General features: G+C 36.0%; 1 protein-coding gene across 2 annotated transcripts in view; it reads left to right on the forward strand.

The window, feature by feature from the left end:
* The first annotated feature begins 7,380 nt into the window (after positions 1-7,380).
* The window catches only part of GALNT13 (polypeptide N-acetylgalactosaminyltransferase 13), a 489,696-nt gene continuing 475,744 nt past the window's right edge, over positions 7,381-21,332 (forward strand). For both annotated transcript variants that reach the window (XM_062199758.1, XM_062199766.1), the window contains exon 1: positions 7,381-7,522. In XM_062199758.1, the coding sequence (XP_062055742.1) occupies positions 7,381-7,522 (142 nt within the window). The remainder of the gene's footprint in view (positions 7,523-21,332) is intronic.

Below are 21,332 nucleotides of genomic sequence, written 5' to 3' on the forward strand. Positions count from 1 at the left end.
TTTGTATGTCTGATGATTTCAGGCCTGTGAAGGTTTTGAAATTTTATTTTGATATATGTTAAAACTGCTAAGTTATCTTATTACAGTTTCATGGATGTTGTCAGGGTATATTCCTACCTCAGAGCCAAGGACATTTTTACTCATAGTTCAGAAAGTAGTATGAGCATAAACATTTGCATCAGCTCTACTCATGTCTATGTGCCATGGTTGCCTACAACCTTATTACATTGTTTAGGAAACCTACCATGTTATAGAAAGAAGTAAAAGGTTGTTCTTCATCTTGGAGGCATTATCTCATCCTTTTCACCAAGATTAATCACTGAAAACACAACCCTGTTAAATAGCCTGGGTAAAGAGTTTGTGGATTTGATTCTTGTGATACCCAACAAGAATTGTAGAAGCTGATTCTCCATTATCTTGGATTCTCGTGAATTTTTGAATGAGTATGTCATTCCATAGAACAGTTTGACTAACCTGACATACTGGGAGAAAATCCATTCAGTATGTCTCAAAGTATTTACTTGAAGCTATTATACACATAATTTCAAATAGCAAGATTAGACCAACCTGTAGTATTGATATCAGGATCTTGGACTCGGAGACTACACATAAGTCCTGGAGGATTTCTTTAGGTCTAACTTTATATAACCCAGATGTAGTCTAAGGTCAATCTAATACCTAGAAAAATTTATGTGAGGGAATTTAAACTGATTTGTTTACCTTTGCTTGTGACTGCAGTAGGTGATCTAAAATCTCAATTCCCAGTGAAGAGATAGTCCATCGCCCATTCTGCCCTGTGTACAGACATAAGCATAGGGATGCCAGTATTTCTAGTTCAGGATTTATTGCTAAACTTGCTTTGGATTTCCATTACATTTGTTTGGTCACATGTGTGCCATGTCTGAAGATTTACAGCCAGGGTTGACTACTTAGCAAAAGCCAAAGCTGCTCCAACATCAGAAGAAGCAGAGAGAAATAAAATTATAACTGTTATGATGTTTTTGTAGAGAGGAGAAGGGTTGATCTTCAGGAGTGAACATTTATGGCATAGGTTACAGCACAATATTTTAGTACCAGCCATGCCTCCATTAGTTTATCTGTCTCATGGCATTTGGGTTATGTGGCAAACAGAACAGCAAATCAGATTTCCAGTCACAGTTGTAGCTTCCCTAAGGCAGGCAATATGGTTGTTTAGCCAGGATCTGATGCTGTGGTATCTAAATGACAAAGACAGTTTAATTTACTCTTCCTTCTCCTTGCCATACTTTTTGTGTACAATTGTTTCTTCTCTTCCCGCCCATATTTATTAAGGTTATCACAGTCTATGGCTGTGAACTTTAGTCTGTCTTGTCTCAGTGAGTATAATTGCACCGGTTTCACACTCATCTATTTCTGTGACACATCCCTTGCAACTGAAAGGGTTAAGTTGATGGATGTACAAATGTGTGATGCATTTATTAATATGTAATTCAGTAGTAGACATATTAAAGAGCCAGAAGACCTAAAAACTGGCATAGAGAATAATGGTAGGAAATTAGGTCAGAAAGGTATTAAGTGGATCGTTAATTTGGTTCAATTATGACTGTAATTCCTTTAATTAATTAAAAGTTGATATCAGGAAATTATGTGACTTATATAGTATTATTGCCTTGTTTTTGCTTTTAGAAAGGTATGATTTAGATAGCATGAAATGCACAAATCTTCAGTGTATTATTCAATGAGTTTTGATTATTGAAACACCTGATATAACTCCTACTTCATCAAAAACTACATCTGTAAATATTTTTCTCTTGTGATATTCTTCTTCTTCAACCTCTTGAATACTCACACACTTAATGTCACGGTAGATGGAAGAACAGACGATCAGAATTCCCATTCTTTTTTCTTGTTCTTTTTATGGTATTCCTGATGATATCAATACTACTACTATTACTGACTACTGTATATTAAATTTCACATGTGTACCAGGAGCTGTTTTAAGAGTTTTACATATATTAACTCATTCATATTCATCATACCCTAATAAAGTAACTACCTCATATTTTGTGGATACAAAGATAAAGTCATTGAAGTTTTAAGTAAGTTGAATTAAGTCATACAGTGAGTGAGTGTGTGTTGGAACCAAAATACAGATCATGACATTGTCACTTTGCAAGATATATTTTTAGAGCCTATACTAAGTTGCTTCCTAACAGTTGAATTTTATGTTATGAATATTCAAACTTTCCTAAATTTAAATTCAATAAAATGCAAATATGACTATCTCTATATATTTATGTTTCACTCTTTCCACAAAAGGCATTTATTTACTCTATTTTCTTCAACTTATTTCTTGGTATATATTTGGTACACTGTGGTTTCTATGGTGAATTCTTTGGTTTAGGCTACAAGTGAATTCCTAGGTCTACATTAAATTTTTTTTTTTTTATTTGACAGATAGAGTTAGACAGTGTGAGAGAGAGACAGAAAGAAAGGTCTTCCTTCCGTTGGTTCACTCCCAAATGGCTGCTACAGCCACAGCTACGCCGATCCAAAGCCAGGAGCCAGGAGCTTCCTCCTGGTCTCCCATGCGGGTGCAGGGTCCAAGCACTTGGGCCATCCTCCACTGCCTTCCTGGGCCACAGCAGAGAGCTAGACTGGAAGAGGAGCAACCAGGACTAGAACCAGGCGCCCATATGGGATGCTGGCGCTGCAGGCATAGGATTAACCTAGTGAGCCACAGCATGGGCCCCTTAATTTTTGGTTTTCATCCATGCAAACATCACTCTTCCTATCAATGAGACTGGCACTGATTCAGGATGTGTGTTTTTTTTTTTTTTTTTAACAGTGCCTATTCACTATTTATGAGTCTATAAATGAAATTTTTCTAATGTGTCTGATTATCAGCTCATTTTATTGCTTAAAATATTCAAAGTGTGTTTGGTGCAAGGAACTTTTGGATGTGCTACTAGCAGACTTACACTATGTTCCAGGATCCTTTGGCAACCTCAAGGATAGCCTTATAAAACTGAATGAATTTGCATCCATTCTGCAATTTTATACTAAGCAATATATGATTTTCTACTAAAGAAAATATACAATTATAGATAAAAATGTCTAATAGCAGCTAAACTAGACTCCCTGGGTAAATAATAATCTCCTAATTAAAACAACAGGAATAACCAAAGAATTATCTACTTTAATATAATTAACAAAACCCAACACTTTTTCTGGATTTTATTTGTATCTATGTACCCTAGTATTAATAAAAATTGGAAAATGGTACAGGTTTCAAGAAAAAAAATATCCTATATCATAAAGTAGTTGCGTGGCACCATTATGTGCTGAACAAGAGAGAGTGAAGGGCAATCTCATTAGCCAGGCAGTACTTGATAGTTTTCTATCTCTTGATGTCTTCTTACCTAGAGAAATAGTTTTAAAGAAGGAACTATCTGTGCTGAAAAGATTTTTGAAACAATTAGCAAAGGAATTGCATTAGCCAATTCAAGAGCTGTAGTTTATGCAAGTTGATCATGCTCCACACTTGCTTGGCAAGCCAAGGATATTGCAGAACTTGGATTTCCTGGCTGCTTAAGAAACAAAACATATTTGCAAAACAAGCAGGAGCTTACTGAAATAAAAACATAATACAGATGCCAATTCTCTTAAATAAACCTGGGCGACCAACTGTGCTTATGTTGCATATACTGTTGGTATACTGTACTATCTTTCTCTTCAGTTTTGTGTGCATGAGACATGTATTGGAACACAATATAAAAGATTATTATTTTAAGTGCTATGGGATTGATTTTGGTAAATGATAAAACTTAGACTATCTTCATGGTACAGTAATAATTAAACATTTTAAATATTTAAGTGAACATTGTGAATTAGTCTTTTTTTTTTTAACTTTTATTTAATGAATATAAATTTCCAGTATACAGCTTATGGATTACAATGGCTTTCCCTTCCCATAATTTCCCTCCCACCCGCAACCCTCCCCTCTCCCGCTCCCTCTCCCTTTCAATTCACATCAAGATTCATTTTCAATTCTATTTATATACAGAAGATCAATTTAGTATAAATACTTCAACAGTTTGCACCCACATAGAAACACAAAGTGAAACATACTGTTTGAGTACTAGTTATAGCATTAAATCAAAATGTACAGTACATTAAGGACAGAGATCCCACATCAGGAGCAAGCGCACAGTGGCTCCTGTTGTTGACCCAACAAATTGACACTCTCGTTTATGGTGCCAGTAACCACCCTAGGCTGTCGTCATGAGTTGCCAAGGCTATCCATCACAGGTTTATTTATCTCACAAATCTGTAGTTCAAAGGCAGGGCACTGGTGTTGGCTCAGCTCTAGTGAGGACCTCATGGCAGATGGTAAGAGCCCATGTTTGAAGAAGTTGCTTCTTGAAATAAGAAGCCAAGGATTGAGGTTCCACAGTTCCTGCCAAATTCTCCAGTTGACTTAGGAACCTCCCACTAGGCCCCACCCAAAGTCCACACCACCTCCTAACATCACCACCTAGGGAGCATGCTTCTAGCACGTGAAGGCATGAGGGACACATTGAAACTATATCCAAACCATAGAAGACTCAGAAGTGAACAAAATAGAAATTTAAACAGAAACTTAGTTTGGTCACATGAAAGATAGAAGGGCCATCATTGTGGCGTGGCCAGATATGCTACCACATGGGGTATCAGGGTGCAGGTTTGAAAACCTGGCTATTCTGTTTCCTTTCCAGCTTCTTGCAAATGAATGATGGTCCAAATACAAAGGTCCCTGCCACCTATGTATATGACCTGGATAAAGTTCCTGTTTCCTGGCTTCCTCCTGGCCTAGCATTGACTCTTCCAACCATTTGGGGAGTGAGTCAGTAGATGGAAGATCTTTCTATCTCCCTCTGTAGTTCTGCCTTTCAAATAAATAAATAAATATATAAATAAATCTTCTAAAAAAAGTAAAGAGGTTTCCTTCAGTGCTTAATGTCTTGGTACATAGATCTAGCAGACTATGAAGAAATAATTTAAATAATCATTAAAATGACAATGAGATCTGATTTTGAGTTTCTATTGTAACTAAAGTTTGGTGGGTTAATCTTGTGATTATAAAATAAATTGAAAGTATGTCAGTGTAAAAAGTAAAAGAAAAATAAAGAAGGAGGAAGGAATGTGGGAACATGGGCAGGAGGGAGGGTAGGGTGGGAAGTGTCATTATGCTTTTGAATTTCTGTATATGAAATTTGTTCACCTTATATAAATAAATAAAAACAAAAAGTTTAATAACCTCAATTGTTAGACTCCTATTAGGAAATGATTATCTTACACATTTTAATATTCAAAATTAAGTGTTGATTATTTATTATAATAGTCTTCATGAATTCCATTTAAAATTGTTCATGCTTTTTACTGTGCATACATCTCCCATTATTTCATGAGCTGAATATGTTGTAAATAAGGAAAATGAAGCATGGACAAGCTGTCTACCTAAAGCCTCTTGTCTTTTGATGGTAGAGTCAGTTGGTGCTGTTATGTCTTCCCGGATAATTTATGATAAAGCGTTCCTTCTGAATCTGGAGATGGGATTTGGTAACCTTTGGTGTTGTACGAATTTTTTGGTCCAATATTTTTTTCTCCAATAGACTGAAGAGACCTGTTCCATCTGAGACCAAAGAAAGGAATAAAATTTTATAGCCTGTATTTTTTGATACCTCAGATTTAGAAAAGTATGTACATGTTAACCAAAAATGCCCGTGGGAGAATCCTTGTTACCGGAGTTACAGTCTGAGTTTTAGTATTTAACTATTAGTTTTATGGAAAAGTAGATTTCAAGTGAAATGTACTAGATCATTAGCATGTCACTTTTTTTTCAAAGAAAATAACAAACCCTAACGTGATGTAATCTTTGGATTTGCACATGATGTAACTCTTCTTTTGTAAGTAAATATATATACATAAACATATATATGGATATATATCTACATATATATTCACACACATGCATACATATGTATATATACATACACATTCTCTTTGCTATAATGCTTAATAAATACCACTTTATGTGATATTTAAATTTGTTTCTGGTTTGTACTGATTGTAACAGGCAGAAGAATTTCTGTTTCTTTGTGCTATGTCAGCTGCCATTAATTTAAATAACTTCTGTCTCAGCAAATTGCACTTTGATGTTTTTATTTTGAGATAAATCTTAACGAAATATTTCAAGTGTCTTTGTATTTAATACTGTTTGTTCCAAATATAGTTGTAAAATTTTTTCATTTATGTTATTCACAATTTACGCATCTGTTGCTATTCTATCAAATGTAGCAAATGATATAAGATTATTTCTGGTCTGATTTATTTACTTTATATATATATATAAAATCTTTTTAATCAGGTAGTTATTGCTCAATGTAGTATAAATAAAGCAAATATATGTGTGGTATTAATTTGATACAATACTTTATCTCAATAATTACATCTCTTTTATTAAACCCCTTAGAATTCTTAATCTGGTTTTTAAAGTCATTTTATATTAATAGGTTGTTTTTCTATGATAAATGGTTTGGATCATGCTATCTGTTCCACAATACACATCTGTGGTGGATACTTCCTATCCAGGCCAGATGGAATTTTAATGCTAAATATATGTTGATTAATTTTCTGTAATTAATTTTCTGTAATCAGTCTGAGAATTGGAGAATCTTTTTTTTCTGTTTTATATCTTAATATTAATGACTGTTCTGAAAAATGTTTTACAAGCATGATCATTCAGAAAATAGCAAATCTTTAGGTCTGACATTGTTATCTTCATTTCATAGATGAGAAAACAGAGACTTGTATTGTTTCTGTACCTAGGAAGTGAATGTGACACAGACCTGTCTGTAAGGGTAGCTCTCAGATATGGTACTATATCCCAGGTATAATTCCAGAGTAATTTTTATTTCTGTAATACTGGTTCATCAGAAGAACTAAATCAGGATAAATTCAAAACTGCGCTATTTGTCAACCTAGTGGTATTTAAAATATTATAAAAGGAATTTATAGTAAATATAATAAAACTAGAGGAAATCCAGGGCTATGCAGAGTGGGCAGGTCTAGTATTACATGTTAGAATTTTAGCCAACTGATATGCTGCAAAACTTTCATTTTTTTGGAGTTATTTTTATATTTAAATGCCTGAATGCTGATATAGTTAAGAACATTATATATGTCACATATTTCATTTATATGTCCTCTATGCAATAATGAACTTTTCTCTCTCTCTCTCTCTCTTTTAATGCAGTGGAATGTATCCTGCTTTTAACCTGGAATTCACCTGTGTGGCTTAGTGTTAGCACAGTGGTGTTTGTCTTCAACCTGTGTGTTGACTAGAAATCAAGAAACAACATGAGGAGATTTGTTTACTGCAAGGTGGTTCTAGCCACTTCACTGATGTGGGTTCTTGTTGATGTCTTCTTACTGCTGTACTTCAGTGAATGTAACAAATGTGATGACAAGAAGGAGAGATCCCTGCTGCCTGCATTGAGGGGTAAGTGATGCTGGAGCAAATATTGCTTTTATAGAGAGGAGAAGGCACTGACTCTTGGTAATACTCAGAATAGGAATAACTGTTTTCATTGACTTAGAGCTTCGCTGCAGAATTGTTAATGCACATTTGGCCATAGGATGGCTAATGCACCTCTCTTGGCCATTGCAAGAAATGAAGAGACTGAGATAACCTCTAAGATATCATCCAAACTAATTATACTGCTCTTGACTGTAAGAAAAGATCAATTTAGGGATCAAATTTGACAAGACTTTAAATATAGACTCTCAAAAGCTAAAAAGTCTTTAAAGACCAAGCATGTGACATAAAATAGAAAAAAAAAATTCAAAACAGCTAGGGATTTCGCAAACTGCAACTGCCCATGGTACCCCTAAAGACTTCCAAAACAGTGAAAGAACGTACAGTAAAGATAATTTTTAAAACAAAGCACATGTTAATAGCCAGAGTCAGTTTTTGGGCCACTAGGTTTTTAGTTCTATGCTAAGTGCAAAAGTTAATGTTAAATATTTTATAAAGTTATTTTAACTCAGTGTTTTATTCTTGGGAAAATTTCAATGATTAGATGAGTGAATTCTAAAAAAAAAAAAAAAAAAAAAAACCACTTTCTATAATTGTTTTTTTTATTCAGTACAGGGATAGAAATTCATTTCTTGCAAAGTGATGTCAAACAGTTTTGTCTATGTTCTTCTTGTTGACTTCACAATCTATAATTATATTTATATATTTGAATTATCCAGAGTAAGTTGATGCTTCTAAAGTACTAAGAGATATTTGCAAATAGTTTTGTTCTAAGAGAATGAACATGAATTTTCTGCCTAATGAAAGTTTCTGTGTAAATGTGACAAAAGTTAAACTTTGAATCCCAGTTGAAATTTTTATATTTTTTTCAGAGAAATTTAGATAAACTACTGAATTGGGATTTCTATATGTACAATAAATTTAATGGCATGTGTTTTTGAGTTTATTTATTGATCCAATTGTTCTAATAAATAGAATTTAGTTGAAATTATCTGTATGGCATTTAGGGAAACAGTAAAGAACATTTATAAACATTAATTGTTGTTCAAAGAATATTTTGGTTAACTTTGATTTGTTTCAGACTGCAAAAATGCTTTTGCTCAGCTGGATAAATTCTGAGTATCTTCTCCCCTCAAAATGGGTCTAAATTTCTTGCTGTAGTTTTTGACTAATACAAAATGGTGATAAAATTGTACTTTGGAAGTGACTGAGCCATTTTGTATGCCTTTATACTGTAGTTGTTCAGAGAGGAGAACTTTTGAGTCCATTAGTTTTTGGTAAGTGAAATAGGACTGATTGCTGATCTTTAGTTAAAACTGCAGAATAAATCAGCCTTCTCTGCTTCTTTGCTACAATCAGTTGAGCTGCTGCTTGGCTAAAAGTGAAAATGTGTTTTGATGGATCACATCAGTTAGAATGATGACTTCTCGTTTGTTGAATAGAGACATCTAGCTTGGTCAAAAAAAAAATATTATAACCTGATTCAGTAAAACAATGACATTCATTTCTGCAACAACCAAAAAGTACCATTTTTACTGATTTAAGTTCTGAATGCTCACTCTTAAATCTTCAAGTATAAAATTCCATGATACAAGGTATCATTAACAACTTTTCCTTATACTTGTAAAAGGAAGCTCTGTTTCTCTTAATTTTGACTGGTTTCCCTTGATTTTTGAGTATGTATAACAAAATACCACAGACTAGTTCCTCATATACAACAACAAACAACATTTTTTTGTAGTTTGAGATGCTGGTCCATCTGAGATTAAGGTGTTAGGAATGCGGTATCTGGAGAGGACCTGTACCTAATGAAAGGCTGTCATCACACTAACCTCACATGGAGAGAGCTGAGGGATCTCTCTGGGGCATTATTTGGCAGGACGCTAATCCTGTTCATGAGGGCTCCACCCCCTTGACCTGCTCTCCTTCAGTGGCCCCACCTAATAAAACCAACCTAAAACCTTGGAGATTAGAATTTCAATATATGAATTCAGGGGAGACACAAAAATTCAGCCCATTGTACTTGATTAATGATGTATAGAAATATTATTTGTCTTGAAAGAAATAGAAACTCTACTTGGGGGTTTTACTTCCATGTTCTGTTATTCATAATTACAGAATATTAATTGATTCAGGAATGGGTACTGTATATTTAAAATATTTTGTTTACTAGCAGCTGGCATTATGTAGAGTCTACTGAATTGTTTTGTTATGAATCTGCTTAAAATAGGTTTTTTGATTAAAAAAATAGTTCTTCTGGACCTATGTGTCTTCATTTTTAAAACAAAGGTTTACGATTGAGTAGTTTCTAAGATTCCTTTTATTTATAAATTCCAAACAATTTCCAAATATTTGATATTAGTATATACTATTGATTAATTATTGAAATATATTCATTCATTTATTCATCAGTTACCTATATAGTGCTTATTATACGCTAAGTTCTGGAGACATAAGTGAGGTCCCTGCAATTTGGGTTATAAGAGAACTGAGTTACCACCTGTAATGGAGCTTTTGGTCCAAACTACACATCTCTCTCTTTCTGAATCTCTCTCTGTTTCTCTCTCTCTCTCTCACTCTGTGTGTGTGAGTGTGTGTATGTGTGTGTGTTATGTTCCTTTCTCTCTAAATATGTGTCCACCTAAAAAAATTGAGCCGGCGCCGTGGCTGAGCAGGCTAATCCTCCACCTTGTAGTGCCGGCACACCAGGTTCTAGTCCTGGTCGGGGCGATGGATTCTGTCCCGGTTGCCCCTCTTCCAGGCCAGCTCTCTGCTGTGGCCAGGGAGTGCAGTGGAGGATGGCCCAAGTGCTTGGGCCCTGCACCCCATGGGAGACCAGGAGAAACACCTGGCTTCTGACTTCAGATCAGCGCGGTGCACCGGCAGCAGTGTGCCGGCCGTGGCAGCCATTGGAGGGTGAACCAATGGCAAAGGAAGACCTTTCTCTCTGTCTCTCTCTCTCACTGTCCACTCTGCCTGTCAAAAAATAAATAATAAGTATTAGGAAGTAACTAGTTAAACAAGAAAATATTGGAAATTTCCTGGAATTATGATTCTAGTACACCTAGGATTATAGTGGGGATATCACTAATCAGATAACAGATCTTAGTATTTCAAACAATTAAGACTACACAATTGACACAAAAATCAGATATCTATATTACATTAGAATAAAAAAATAGTCTTAAAAATACTAAAAAAATTGACCCCAGCAGCAAATATGGTTAAATTTGACTTTTTTTTTCAACATTGGCTTATTCAAATTACATTAAAGAAAGTGAAAAACAAGTTGCAAATTTTGGAATATATTCAAGTATACAATGGCAAGTTATCAAGTATTTTATATAATTTAATTATATGTTGTGTTTTGTCATTTTCCTAATATTAATAAGAAAAGTCACCCAATAGCAGAAAATGAACATAAGGTTTGAGTTGAGTTGGTATTTCATGAAAAAGGAAACAAACATGGCAAATAAATTTCTGAAGAGATGATTATCATCAGTTGTATTCCAGGAAATGCATATCAAGGAAAATGACATTGCATTTATAACAATTCAGCTGGTAGAAATTAAAAAGGATGAGGCTTTCTGTTAGAAATAGTGTATCTCTACTTTTTTTGGAAATAACCTCAAAGAACATTTTGGCATTTTTTTCTGAACATTCTCATATTGCTGAGGATTCATCATTACATAATTTATTCCTATATATACAAAGTTTATTTCTACATATACAAGTATGTTTATTACATAACTATTCATAAAAAAAGGCTTAAAATAAGGTGTAGGCTCATCAATGGAAAAGTTGATGAATGGACATTAGTATGTCAATATAAGCAAACATTGTATAATAGTCAAAATATATTAACTACAGAGACTTTCATCAACATGAATGAATATTGAAAACTACAATAGTAAGTAAAGTATAAAAGTTATGTTCCTAAGATTATATGCAATGTAATACCAGTTGACAAGCTAAAAAACACATGATTTTCAAATCTATACATTTTATTTATTTATTTATTTATTTATTTTTGAGAGGCAGAGTGGACAGTGAAAGAGAGAGACAGAGAGAAAGGTCTTCCTTTTCCGTTGGTTCACCCCCCAATGGCCACTGCAGCTGGTGCACCGCGTTGATCCGAAGCCAGGGGTCAGGTGCTTATCCTGGTCTCCCATGTGGGTGCAGGGCCCAAGGACATGGGCCATCCTCCACTGCACTCCCGGGCCACAGCAGAGAGTTGCACTGGAAGAGGAGCAACCGGGACAGAATCCGGCACCCCGACCAGGACTAGAACCCAGGGTGCCAGCGCTACAGGCAGAGGATTAGGCTGTTGAGCCACGGCGCCGGGCCTCAAATCTATACATTTTAAGAATACAAAGTAAGAGGCAACACTTTATAAAAATGAAGTTAATCATGAATATGGCATTCAGGATGTTGGCATTCATAGTCGGGGGTAGATGGGCATGTGATAGGAATGAACATTTTGTCTGACTACAGGGTATTACCATAGTCCTGGATTTGTTTTGGATTTGGGTTTGATGTGTCTATTCCATTAACTAAAATACTAAATGTATGTGTAAAATATAACAAATAGATTAAGAAGTAGAAAATCACTGGATGGATTAGATGAGCAGAGCTGACATCGTATTTGTGTTATAGAAAAATCACCAGATACAATGAAAAGAATGAATAGGCCGGCACCGTGGCTCACTAGACTAATCCTCCGCCTGCGCCGTCGGCACCCCAGGTTCTGGTCTCGGTTGGGGCGCTGGATTCTGTCCCGGTTGCTCGTCTTCCAGTCCAGCTCTCTGCTGTGGCCCGGGAGTGCAGTGGAGGATTGCCCAAGTGCTTGGGCCCTGCACCTGCATGGGAGACCGGGAGGAAGCACCTGGCTCCTGGCTTCAGATCGGCACAGTGCGCCGGCCATAGTGGCCATTTGGGGGGTGAACTAACAGAGGGAAGACCTTTCACTCTATCTCTCTCACTGTCTAACTCTGCCTGTCAAAAAAAAAAAAAAAAAAGAGAATAAATAGGAGAATAGTCACTCTTTTCAGGGGTATTGGGTAGGAGGTTGTTGCAGAACCTTGTATTATGTATGGGAAGCAATGCCTGCTTAGACAAATGGTGGCAGTGAGGTGTCAGAGAGTACAAGACTAGATGAGTGACTGGCTGTGGCAGGTGTGGGAGATGTAAGTTTCAAGGAGAAACCTCAGATTTCTTGCAGGATGCTGTTTCATTTAATTCCCTGAGGGAGGGTAGAATGTAGGAGGAGAGCATTTGAAGGTGGACATTGAGTTTATTTTGGACATGCTGAGTTTGAAACACCTGTTCAGCAACTGAATGAAATTATTCAGTAGCAATTGATTACATTTTTCAACTGTCAATAACAAACCTAAAAATTATTTTTATATATATATTTAAAATTGTGTTGCATTCTTGATTTCTTTTAAAAATAGAGTATATGGAATATAATAAAATCCTTGTTCTTCAGTAAGTTTGCTAATTTTACTCATTAATTATTGAATGATATTGTAAAAGTAGATGGTTATAGGGTCTTTATTGGAGCATGTAGACTTGTTCAAATAACATATATAGATACTGAATCTTATTTCTGTGTTTTATAAATAAATGCTTTTTGGTAGCATAAGTACTTGTTAGGATAGCACGAAAATATTTTTGTGTCACCTAGAACTAAAATGCCCTAAAAATATTTCTGATTCCAATACGAAGTGATGCTACTCACAAAGTAGAAGTGCTGGAATAGATATTTGAAGAGAATAGATATTTTAAAAGGCCAGTGATGCTGCTAGTGCACCTGCAGTCACTCTGGGGAAATTTGAGGTTGTGTGGCAGGTTTGCAGGAATACTGTGCCAAGGTAGATCTTGGTCCTAGCTCCTCACTAATGGCTGTGACCTCAGGCAAGTGCATAAATCTCCTTGGGTCTCAATTGTCATCTGTAACATGAAATGAATCTAAATCATGTTTTAAAAAATCATGCTAGTCCCCACATGAATTATATATTTATAGCTTTTTGTTCAATAAAACTATGGAAAATGAATAATTTTAGTATCTTACTTTTGGTCACTCCATACATGTTCTGTTCTTCTAGAAGGGAAGGAAACCAACTCTTAACTTAATCCTGAATTTTAAACATATTTCACATTCTTAGGAATAAAATAAAATTTACTTTCAAAATACAAAAGATTCCCCTCACTTAGAAAAAAGAGCCAATAATTTTATAGCACTACAACAATAACTTTGAATGCCAACTCTTATAAATTATTTACAGATGTTTACTTAGTTAATTCTTACCCAAAGAGTGTAAAGTATGCATTATTATTATTATTATTATTATACGCATTAGGAAACTGAGGTAGAAACTGATACTCACGTAAGTTTCTTTTAATCCCATGCAATAGAAATTGATGAGATAGGCAGATGTTATGATTCAGCAGGGTAAGCCACTGCTTGGGGCACCCATATCCATTAGTGGAGTATTTAGTTTGAGGCTTAGCTGTTATGTACTTCTAATACAGCTTCCTGCTGATATGCCTGCGTGGCAGCAGAGGATGACCCAAATATTTGGGCTCCTGCAATAAATGGGAAATCTGAATGGAGCTCCTGACTCCTGGCTTCAACTTGGCTCAGCTCTGGCTGTTGCAGGTATTTGGGGAGTGAATCAGTTGATGGAAGATATGTCTCCCTTTCAAATAAATAAATCTTTAAAAAAGAAGAAAGAAATTGACAAGAGGCCAGTGTGCAACTCAGACAAGGACTTTGGGGGCTTATGCTTGGGCACTAGGAAAACAACACAACAGAAAGAGGTTTCCAGAACTGGTTTTCAGATGGGAGCTGAACAGGCATTTTTACTGGGTGGGGGAGGTGTGGCTGCTCCCCCTTGGTGTGTGGCTCCACTACCTTAACACATGGAGTTTCAGTTTGCACCCATCATTGTGCTCTGTGCATGCATCGTTGTTTCCTTCGCAGACCACATGTTCAAAAGGGCAGTGTCGCTCAGTGCCGCCTTGCTTGGAAAGTCATACATCAGTCCTACTGGGCTGTTATGGGCATGGGCCCAGCTGGAGGAAGTCCAGAATTAGGCAACAGGGTGTCTTTTGCAGTTAGTGTTGTGTGCTCTTGCTCCTGATTGGTGCGAACCTGTGGATGGTTCCAGAGTCAGGTCAGGAGATGGATATCTGTCAGGTTGGGAAGGGATTGAGTTAGTGACTTCTATTTCTATCCTGTCTCAGAATGAGGCTAAGGAGACCCACCAACATTTTAACAACCAATAGAACAAAATGTGGTTATTTTATTATAAATTCAATAATAGAGATTCTGTCATCAATGAATGCCTGCTTGCACTGCTTTTATTTGGATGGCAAAGCCAAGGTGCATTTGCTGAGGAGTTGAACTGTTTTGCCTTTATTCTCAGGGAAACCCAGGACCCTGCAGATCTCCCCGGCCAGGAGAGAGTGTAAATCTCACCCTGGGTACTATCTATCAGGAGTTGTCTGCCTGCATCCGTTTATGAAGCACTTATCACCTTCTCTGGCATTCTTAGATTCTACAAAATCACTGTTTTCTGGTGTCCCTGAGCACATCCCACTGCTGTTTGGAAGTAAGGGAAATCCAGAAAATGAGTGGAATTGCTGACCAATGATCAATACCTCCATGTTTTCCTTGGTTGTACCAGGTTTACTGTTTTTCTCTCATAAATCCAGGAGACAGTTGGCCTTGCTTGCTTGGAATTTTGACAGTGGACTGTTGTCTTGGCCATTTGCTTTCTAAACAATCTCCTCCTCATGGCCCTGCTCTGTTTTTTTTTTTTTTTTTTTTTTTTTAAACAGCCAACGTTTGTTGATTTTTGTTTGATTAATCTGTGATGCTTCAGGGAAGAATGCCTATGTGTGAGGGAAAACTGAAGATAGGTAGATGAATGTATTGAAACTAACAGCAAATTTTCCATGTTTTAGAAATATATGGCTTTTTGAGGGATAAATAGATGGGTATGATTGATTAAAATGCATTGTCAGTATTGAAATTGCACTGCATAAATTATGATGATCCCTGGAGTTTTCAGGTGCTAATATTAATAGTCTTACAAGAATTGGGGCATATAGATTTTTTCGAGTAGGGCATATATTTCCCAGGTGATTTCTCAATCAGTTCTATAAATAGTGTTCACAAATGAATAGGCCTTATAAAATTTTGACCTCTGGTTCTATTTTCACCTTTTATACTCTTGCCTATAATAAGCTTAGATTATTCTGCCAGGCAAAACACACATATCAATGTCAGGAAAGAAAATGAGTTAAAGGGGCAGAAATTTGTCATGGCAGTTAAGAAACTACCTGGGGCTCCCACATCAGATTGCCTGGGTTTGTGTCCCAGCTCTGCTTTTCATTTCAGCTTCCTGCTAAAGCACACCCTGGGAGGCTGCAGATGCTGGCTCAGGTTACTGAGTCCCTAATGCCCATGTGGGAGACCTGGAAGTATTCTTGACTCCTAGTTTTGGCTTGGTCAAACCCTGTATATTGAGGGCATTTGGGGAGTGATCCAGCAGATGGAAGATTCTCTCCCTTTAACCTTCTGTCATGATTTCTCTATCATGCCTTTTAGATAAACAAAATAAAATAAAAAATTTAAAATAATAGCTACTATGTTTAAAATAAAGTAAAATCAACAATTGTTAGCTTTAATGTGCTAATTTTATGTACATTATTTTTTGTTAATTTTCTAAGCATCATTGAAGATACGTACCCACTTACAAATGAGACATGGAGATATAAAAAGATTCATTAAATTCTTCAAGGTGCCCAAATATAGTGAGACGGAATAAAGGACTCAAAGCTTGACTTGCCAGATTTTTAATCCATTCCTTGAACCACTACCAACTTCCTTTAAAAGGCAAAATAATCTAATGTATTATGTATTATTTTAAAAATATTTATATGAATACTTTATGGAGGACATAGAACTAGCCACTGACTTAGGGTAAAGAAAAAAATCCTGTCTTACGTAATATAACTTTAGGGAAAGGTACCTCTGCCAGGTTCAGATACTATATTTTGCCTTCCAATTGAGTCTCTACACATATTACCTTAGGCTGCAGTTTTCCTCAGCAATGACCTGTAAGACCAAGCTTCGGAAGTCTTAGGATAGTTAAAAATCGAAAAAAATTTAGTTAAATATTTTTTTTCAAATTAAGAAGAATAATTGATACCAACCTTCATTCAATAAAAATACTAGGCTAGATACTATGTCATGTATAGAGTTTAATAGAATACAATATCTGTATTCAAGATCACACATTCTAATAAAGCCATGATGTTTACAAAAGTAATTACAATCAAAATATAAATTGATGGCTTCTGTAAGAGAGTGATCAAATCAAGTGTGAGAGGGCTTGTAGTAGTGATTATGTGTACCTGTGAAAATTGGAGGGAGTGGTTATCAGGAGAAATGAAGTGCCAGGAGAATGCTATTGCCTTTGCTCAAATAAAGATGTAAGAAGATCAGTTGATTGGTGCAAAATCAGATGCAAAAAGGCTTCCTATATTTTTAGTCAAAAAGTAGGGTAAAGACAGATTATAAAGGACTTGGGTGCTAGGGAAAGAAATTTTAACTTGTTCTCTAGGAACATGGAATGTGCTGAACGTTTCTAGAAAAGGAAGTGTGTATTGATCATCAACTTAAGTCTGGGTGCTGTCTAAATAAAAAAAAATGAAAATAATAAAAAAGGGATTATCATGCTGTGAATTTCATATGTAACATAGCAATTGAAAGACATTTTTATCTTAGACATAATAAAATTTATTAATTAAAAACATTTGATTTAGATAATAACTAAGTGGAGTATTAAGTCATTTGAGTTGTTCAGTTTTCAAGTGATAGAAGTAAGAAAGATTTCATTTTGTAGAATCAGTTTAAATGATAATAATAGTAACTGGTTGAGTCTAAGTTTATCAAAGGTAAACATTAAATATGCACCATTTTGTCTGTTAGTTATACCTTGATAAAGTAGAAAAAATGAAAGACTCAAAACATTTAGTATTAAGTAAGTTGAGACTACTCATTCAATAAAAATTATTTGAGCACTGATTTGTGTAAAGCAGGGGATAGAAAGATTAAGAAAACTTTTTTATTAACTTTTATTTAATGAATATTACTTTCCAGTGTACAGCTTATGGATTACAATGGCTTCCCCCTCCCATAACTTCCCTCCCACCTGCAACCCTCCCCTCTCCCATTCCCACTCCCCTTCCATTCACATCAAGATTCATTTTCAATTCTCTTTATATAAAGAAGATCAATTTAGTATAACGATTTCAACAGTTTGCACCCACATAGAAACACAAAGTGAAACATACTGGTTGAGTACTAGTTATAGCATTAAATCAAAATGTACAGCACATTAAGGACAGAGATCCCACATGAGGAGCAAGTGCACAGTAACTCCTGTTGTTGACCCAACAAATTGACCCTCTAGTTTATGGCGCCAGTAATCACCCTAGGCTGTCGTCATGAGTTGCCAAGGCTATGGAAGCCTTCCAAGTTCGCCGACTCTGATCATATTTAGACAAGGTCATAAAAGACAGAGTGAGGATAGTAACCATTGATCCTAAGAATGGCATTTACCAGGTTTGAACAATTATACAGCATTAATTGGGGAAGAGGACCATCAGTACACACAGGTTGGGAATAGAGCCATTGGTGGTAGAGTAGAGGTTATGATTACAAAGGAATGAGGCCCAAGTGCACTAGACAGGGCCTAGAACAAAGGACAGAGTCATTATTAGAGGAGCTAAGAAAGGTGCTGTCTAAGCTACAATTAAGTTTTTTGATTGAGAGGCAAATAGAACCTGGCAGAAGGGGCTTGATAATAATCTGTTGGGCTTTAGGCCTTGTAAGTTAAGAGGCCCAGACCTATCTATCTCTTCACATAGGGTACATCCTAAGGGAGGTGTGAACCTCCTAGGGGAAGGCACTCTGTTGACTTTCATTACTTGGCTGGCCTGGGAGGAGAGCTGGCCAGGTAAAGGCAGGTGGCATCTCTAACAAGAAATTTACAGTTCTGCCTGCAATGTTGCTGACCCTACGTGGCCATCCCCTCAGCTGCAGTGGTCACTTTGGAAGCTGGGCTGAGTGAAGGGCTTTTCAGCTTAGAGCCAGTAAGATCTGTGGCTCTGACCTGGGCATCCTTCAACTCCAGGGCAGGTCCATTTCCAGTGATCCAACTCTTGGCAGAGCTGCCAGGGCTCTTCACAAGCTGACTTCTGCTGAAGCCCAGGCTTACCAAATTGAAAGCCACTGCAGTGGACTGGCCTGTTGGGTCTCCTTGAGGGCAGATCACTGTACAGATCAGCCATTAATAGGCCTGCCACCCATTGCTTCTGATGCATAGCTTTCTTTTCCTCCTGGTTTGTGTTAAAGCAGACCAGAGGATGCAAGTCAAGGGAGTGTCCAAGTCCCATCTCTAATCTTCGGTAGCCTGAACTACAAGTCTAGTAGTTTTTTCTAAGGTAGACAATGCCCATGAGGAAAATTATATTCTCACTTAAAAACTTTCTTTCCCTTTGGTCTGAAAGGGAGGTTTTTTCTACTTACTGTTTACTTCGCTGATGGCGAAGTAAATCTAGCTATGAGATTATTATTTAAGCTCTTATTTTGGCTATGCTATTACAGAAAAATGTTAGCCATCTCTTTTATAAGGTCTAAAGATTAAATTGTGCATCCTACAGATTCCTTCATAATAGAATTAGTTTCCCACCTTGAAGAGAATAGAGAAATGAAAGAACTAGTTGGGCTTAGAATAGAGAAATGAGGGAGCAAGTCCTAGATCGCTTGCTGACAATAGCAATATTACATGAATACTTAACAAACCATTTCAACCATTAGATAACAACTTAAGAAAACATTTACCAGAAGGTCCAATGCCTTCTATAAATTTTAAGAATCATGTATTTGAAAACACCTCTTAAATATCTAACATGGTGTAGTTTGTTTAACCAGTAAACTTAAGCACAACCATATAAAATATTTTTAGTTTCTTTCTACCAACAAGTTTAAAACATATGATACAGAGATTCAGGTCACACAAATTAAAATGTATCTTTGATTGATTTTAGCAGATTAAATTTATGGACAATCTTATCTATAAGCCATTTAAAATAAAACTCTTAATAAAATTTCCCCATGTGGACATACAATATGTACACACATATAACATAGCATAATAGACCAATATAGCAATTTTAATAATAGCTTTTAAAATCTTTAACTCTTTTTGTAGATTGCCAATTGATTTGAATTGCTTTTTGTTTTTAGTAACCTCAGTTAACTATACTTTCTCTCAGTTGGTACTGTTAATACATTATTGGCTTCATCTGTTTACAGAGCAGTCCCAAAGTACTGAATACAATAGAAGTGGCTGGAAAAAGTCCATAGGAACTTATAGGAGGACAGCTAAACACAGAACCAACAACGCTTTAGTTTTCTGAGCAGCAAATCATATATAACTGTGGATGACAAAAGACTTTAAGTTGCCATGTTTAAAATTATATACTCATCAACCAACAAGAGGCACTTGCTTACTTCACAGTATTTTTGAAAGCACCTGCAGGATTTTACAAGTAAACCCTTTAGGCCTCTGGGGCTTTCTCATTAAGATAACTATCATGTCTAGTAACACAAAATCATTAGACTTTTTAATTCTCAAACACTTGTATTAACAGCATTTTCCATTATAGAAACTTAAAGTTTGGTACCACGTCACATCTTGACAGTACTTCTAATATAATCCAAATAGCCTGATTAGTTGGTGTCTCTATAAGATGAGAGACATAGGTCCTTCGATTTTTTCACTTGGACCCAAACTGGAAAAACCAAAGTCCAAGATTTACTGGAAATTTTAGAGTCCAGATTGTTTGAAAATTTGATTTTTTGAATGCCTGTCAAGAATGCTAAGAAGGCTCAAAATCCAAAATATCTGGTTGAAATAAGATTCCTTAAAATCATGACATAGCATAGACCAAATTTGATCATTGTTACAAGGTGATTCTTCAAATCTTTGAAAATAAGCACATATTTAAATAACCCATAGCTCTTAATAAAAATTCAGCTGTTTTTGAACAATTAGAATTAAACTGACATCAAGAGAACATAATATATTGCTTTAACACATTGCTTTAACAGAGCATCAGAGTTTAATTCTATGTCAAAGAGAAATTGAGCTTCCTGTGATCTTTTGCTGTGAGGTTTCCTTCCTTTACCTTCTTTCATATTGATGACCATGTTTCTGAGTTTCTGTATGGAGCACATCTTTAAGCATCTTTTGCAGGGCAGGATGAGTGGCAACAAATTCTTTCAGTTTCTGTTTGCTATGAAATGTCTTAATTTCAGCTTCATTCACAAATGAGAGCTTTGCAGGATATAATATTCTGGGCTGGCAGTTTTTCTCTCTTAGTACCTGGGCTATGTCTCGCCATTCCCTTCTAGCTTGTAGGGTTTCTGATGAGAAGTCAGCTGTGAGTCTAATTGGAGATCCTCTGAGAGTAATCTGACGTTTCTCTCTTGCACATTTTAGGATCTTTTCTTTATGTTTCACTGTGGTGGGTTTGATTACAACGTGTTGTGAGGATCTCTTTTGGTCATGTTTATTAGGGGTTCTATGTGCTTCCTGTACTTGGATGTCTGTGTTTTTCTCCAAACCTGGGAAATTTTCTGCTAGTATCTCACTAAAAAAGGCCTTTTAATCCTTTCTCTCTCCCCATGCCT

This window comes from Lepus europaeus, chromosome 1, assembly GCF_033115175.1.
Source record: "Lepus europaeus isolate LE1 chromosome 1, mLepTim1.pri, whole genome shotgun sequence".
NCBI lineage: Eukaryota > Metazoa > Chordata > Mammalia > Lagomorpha > Leporidae > Lepus > Lepus europaeus.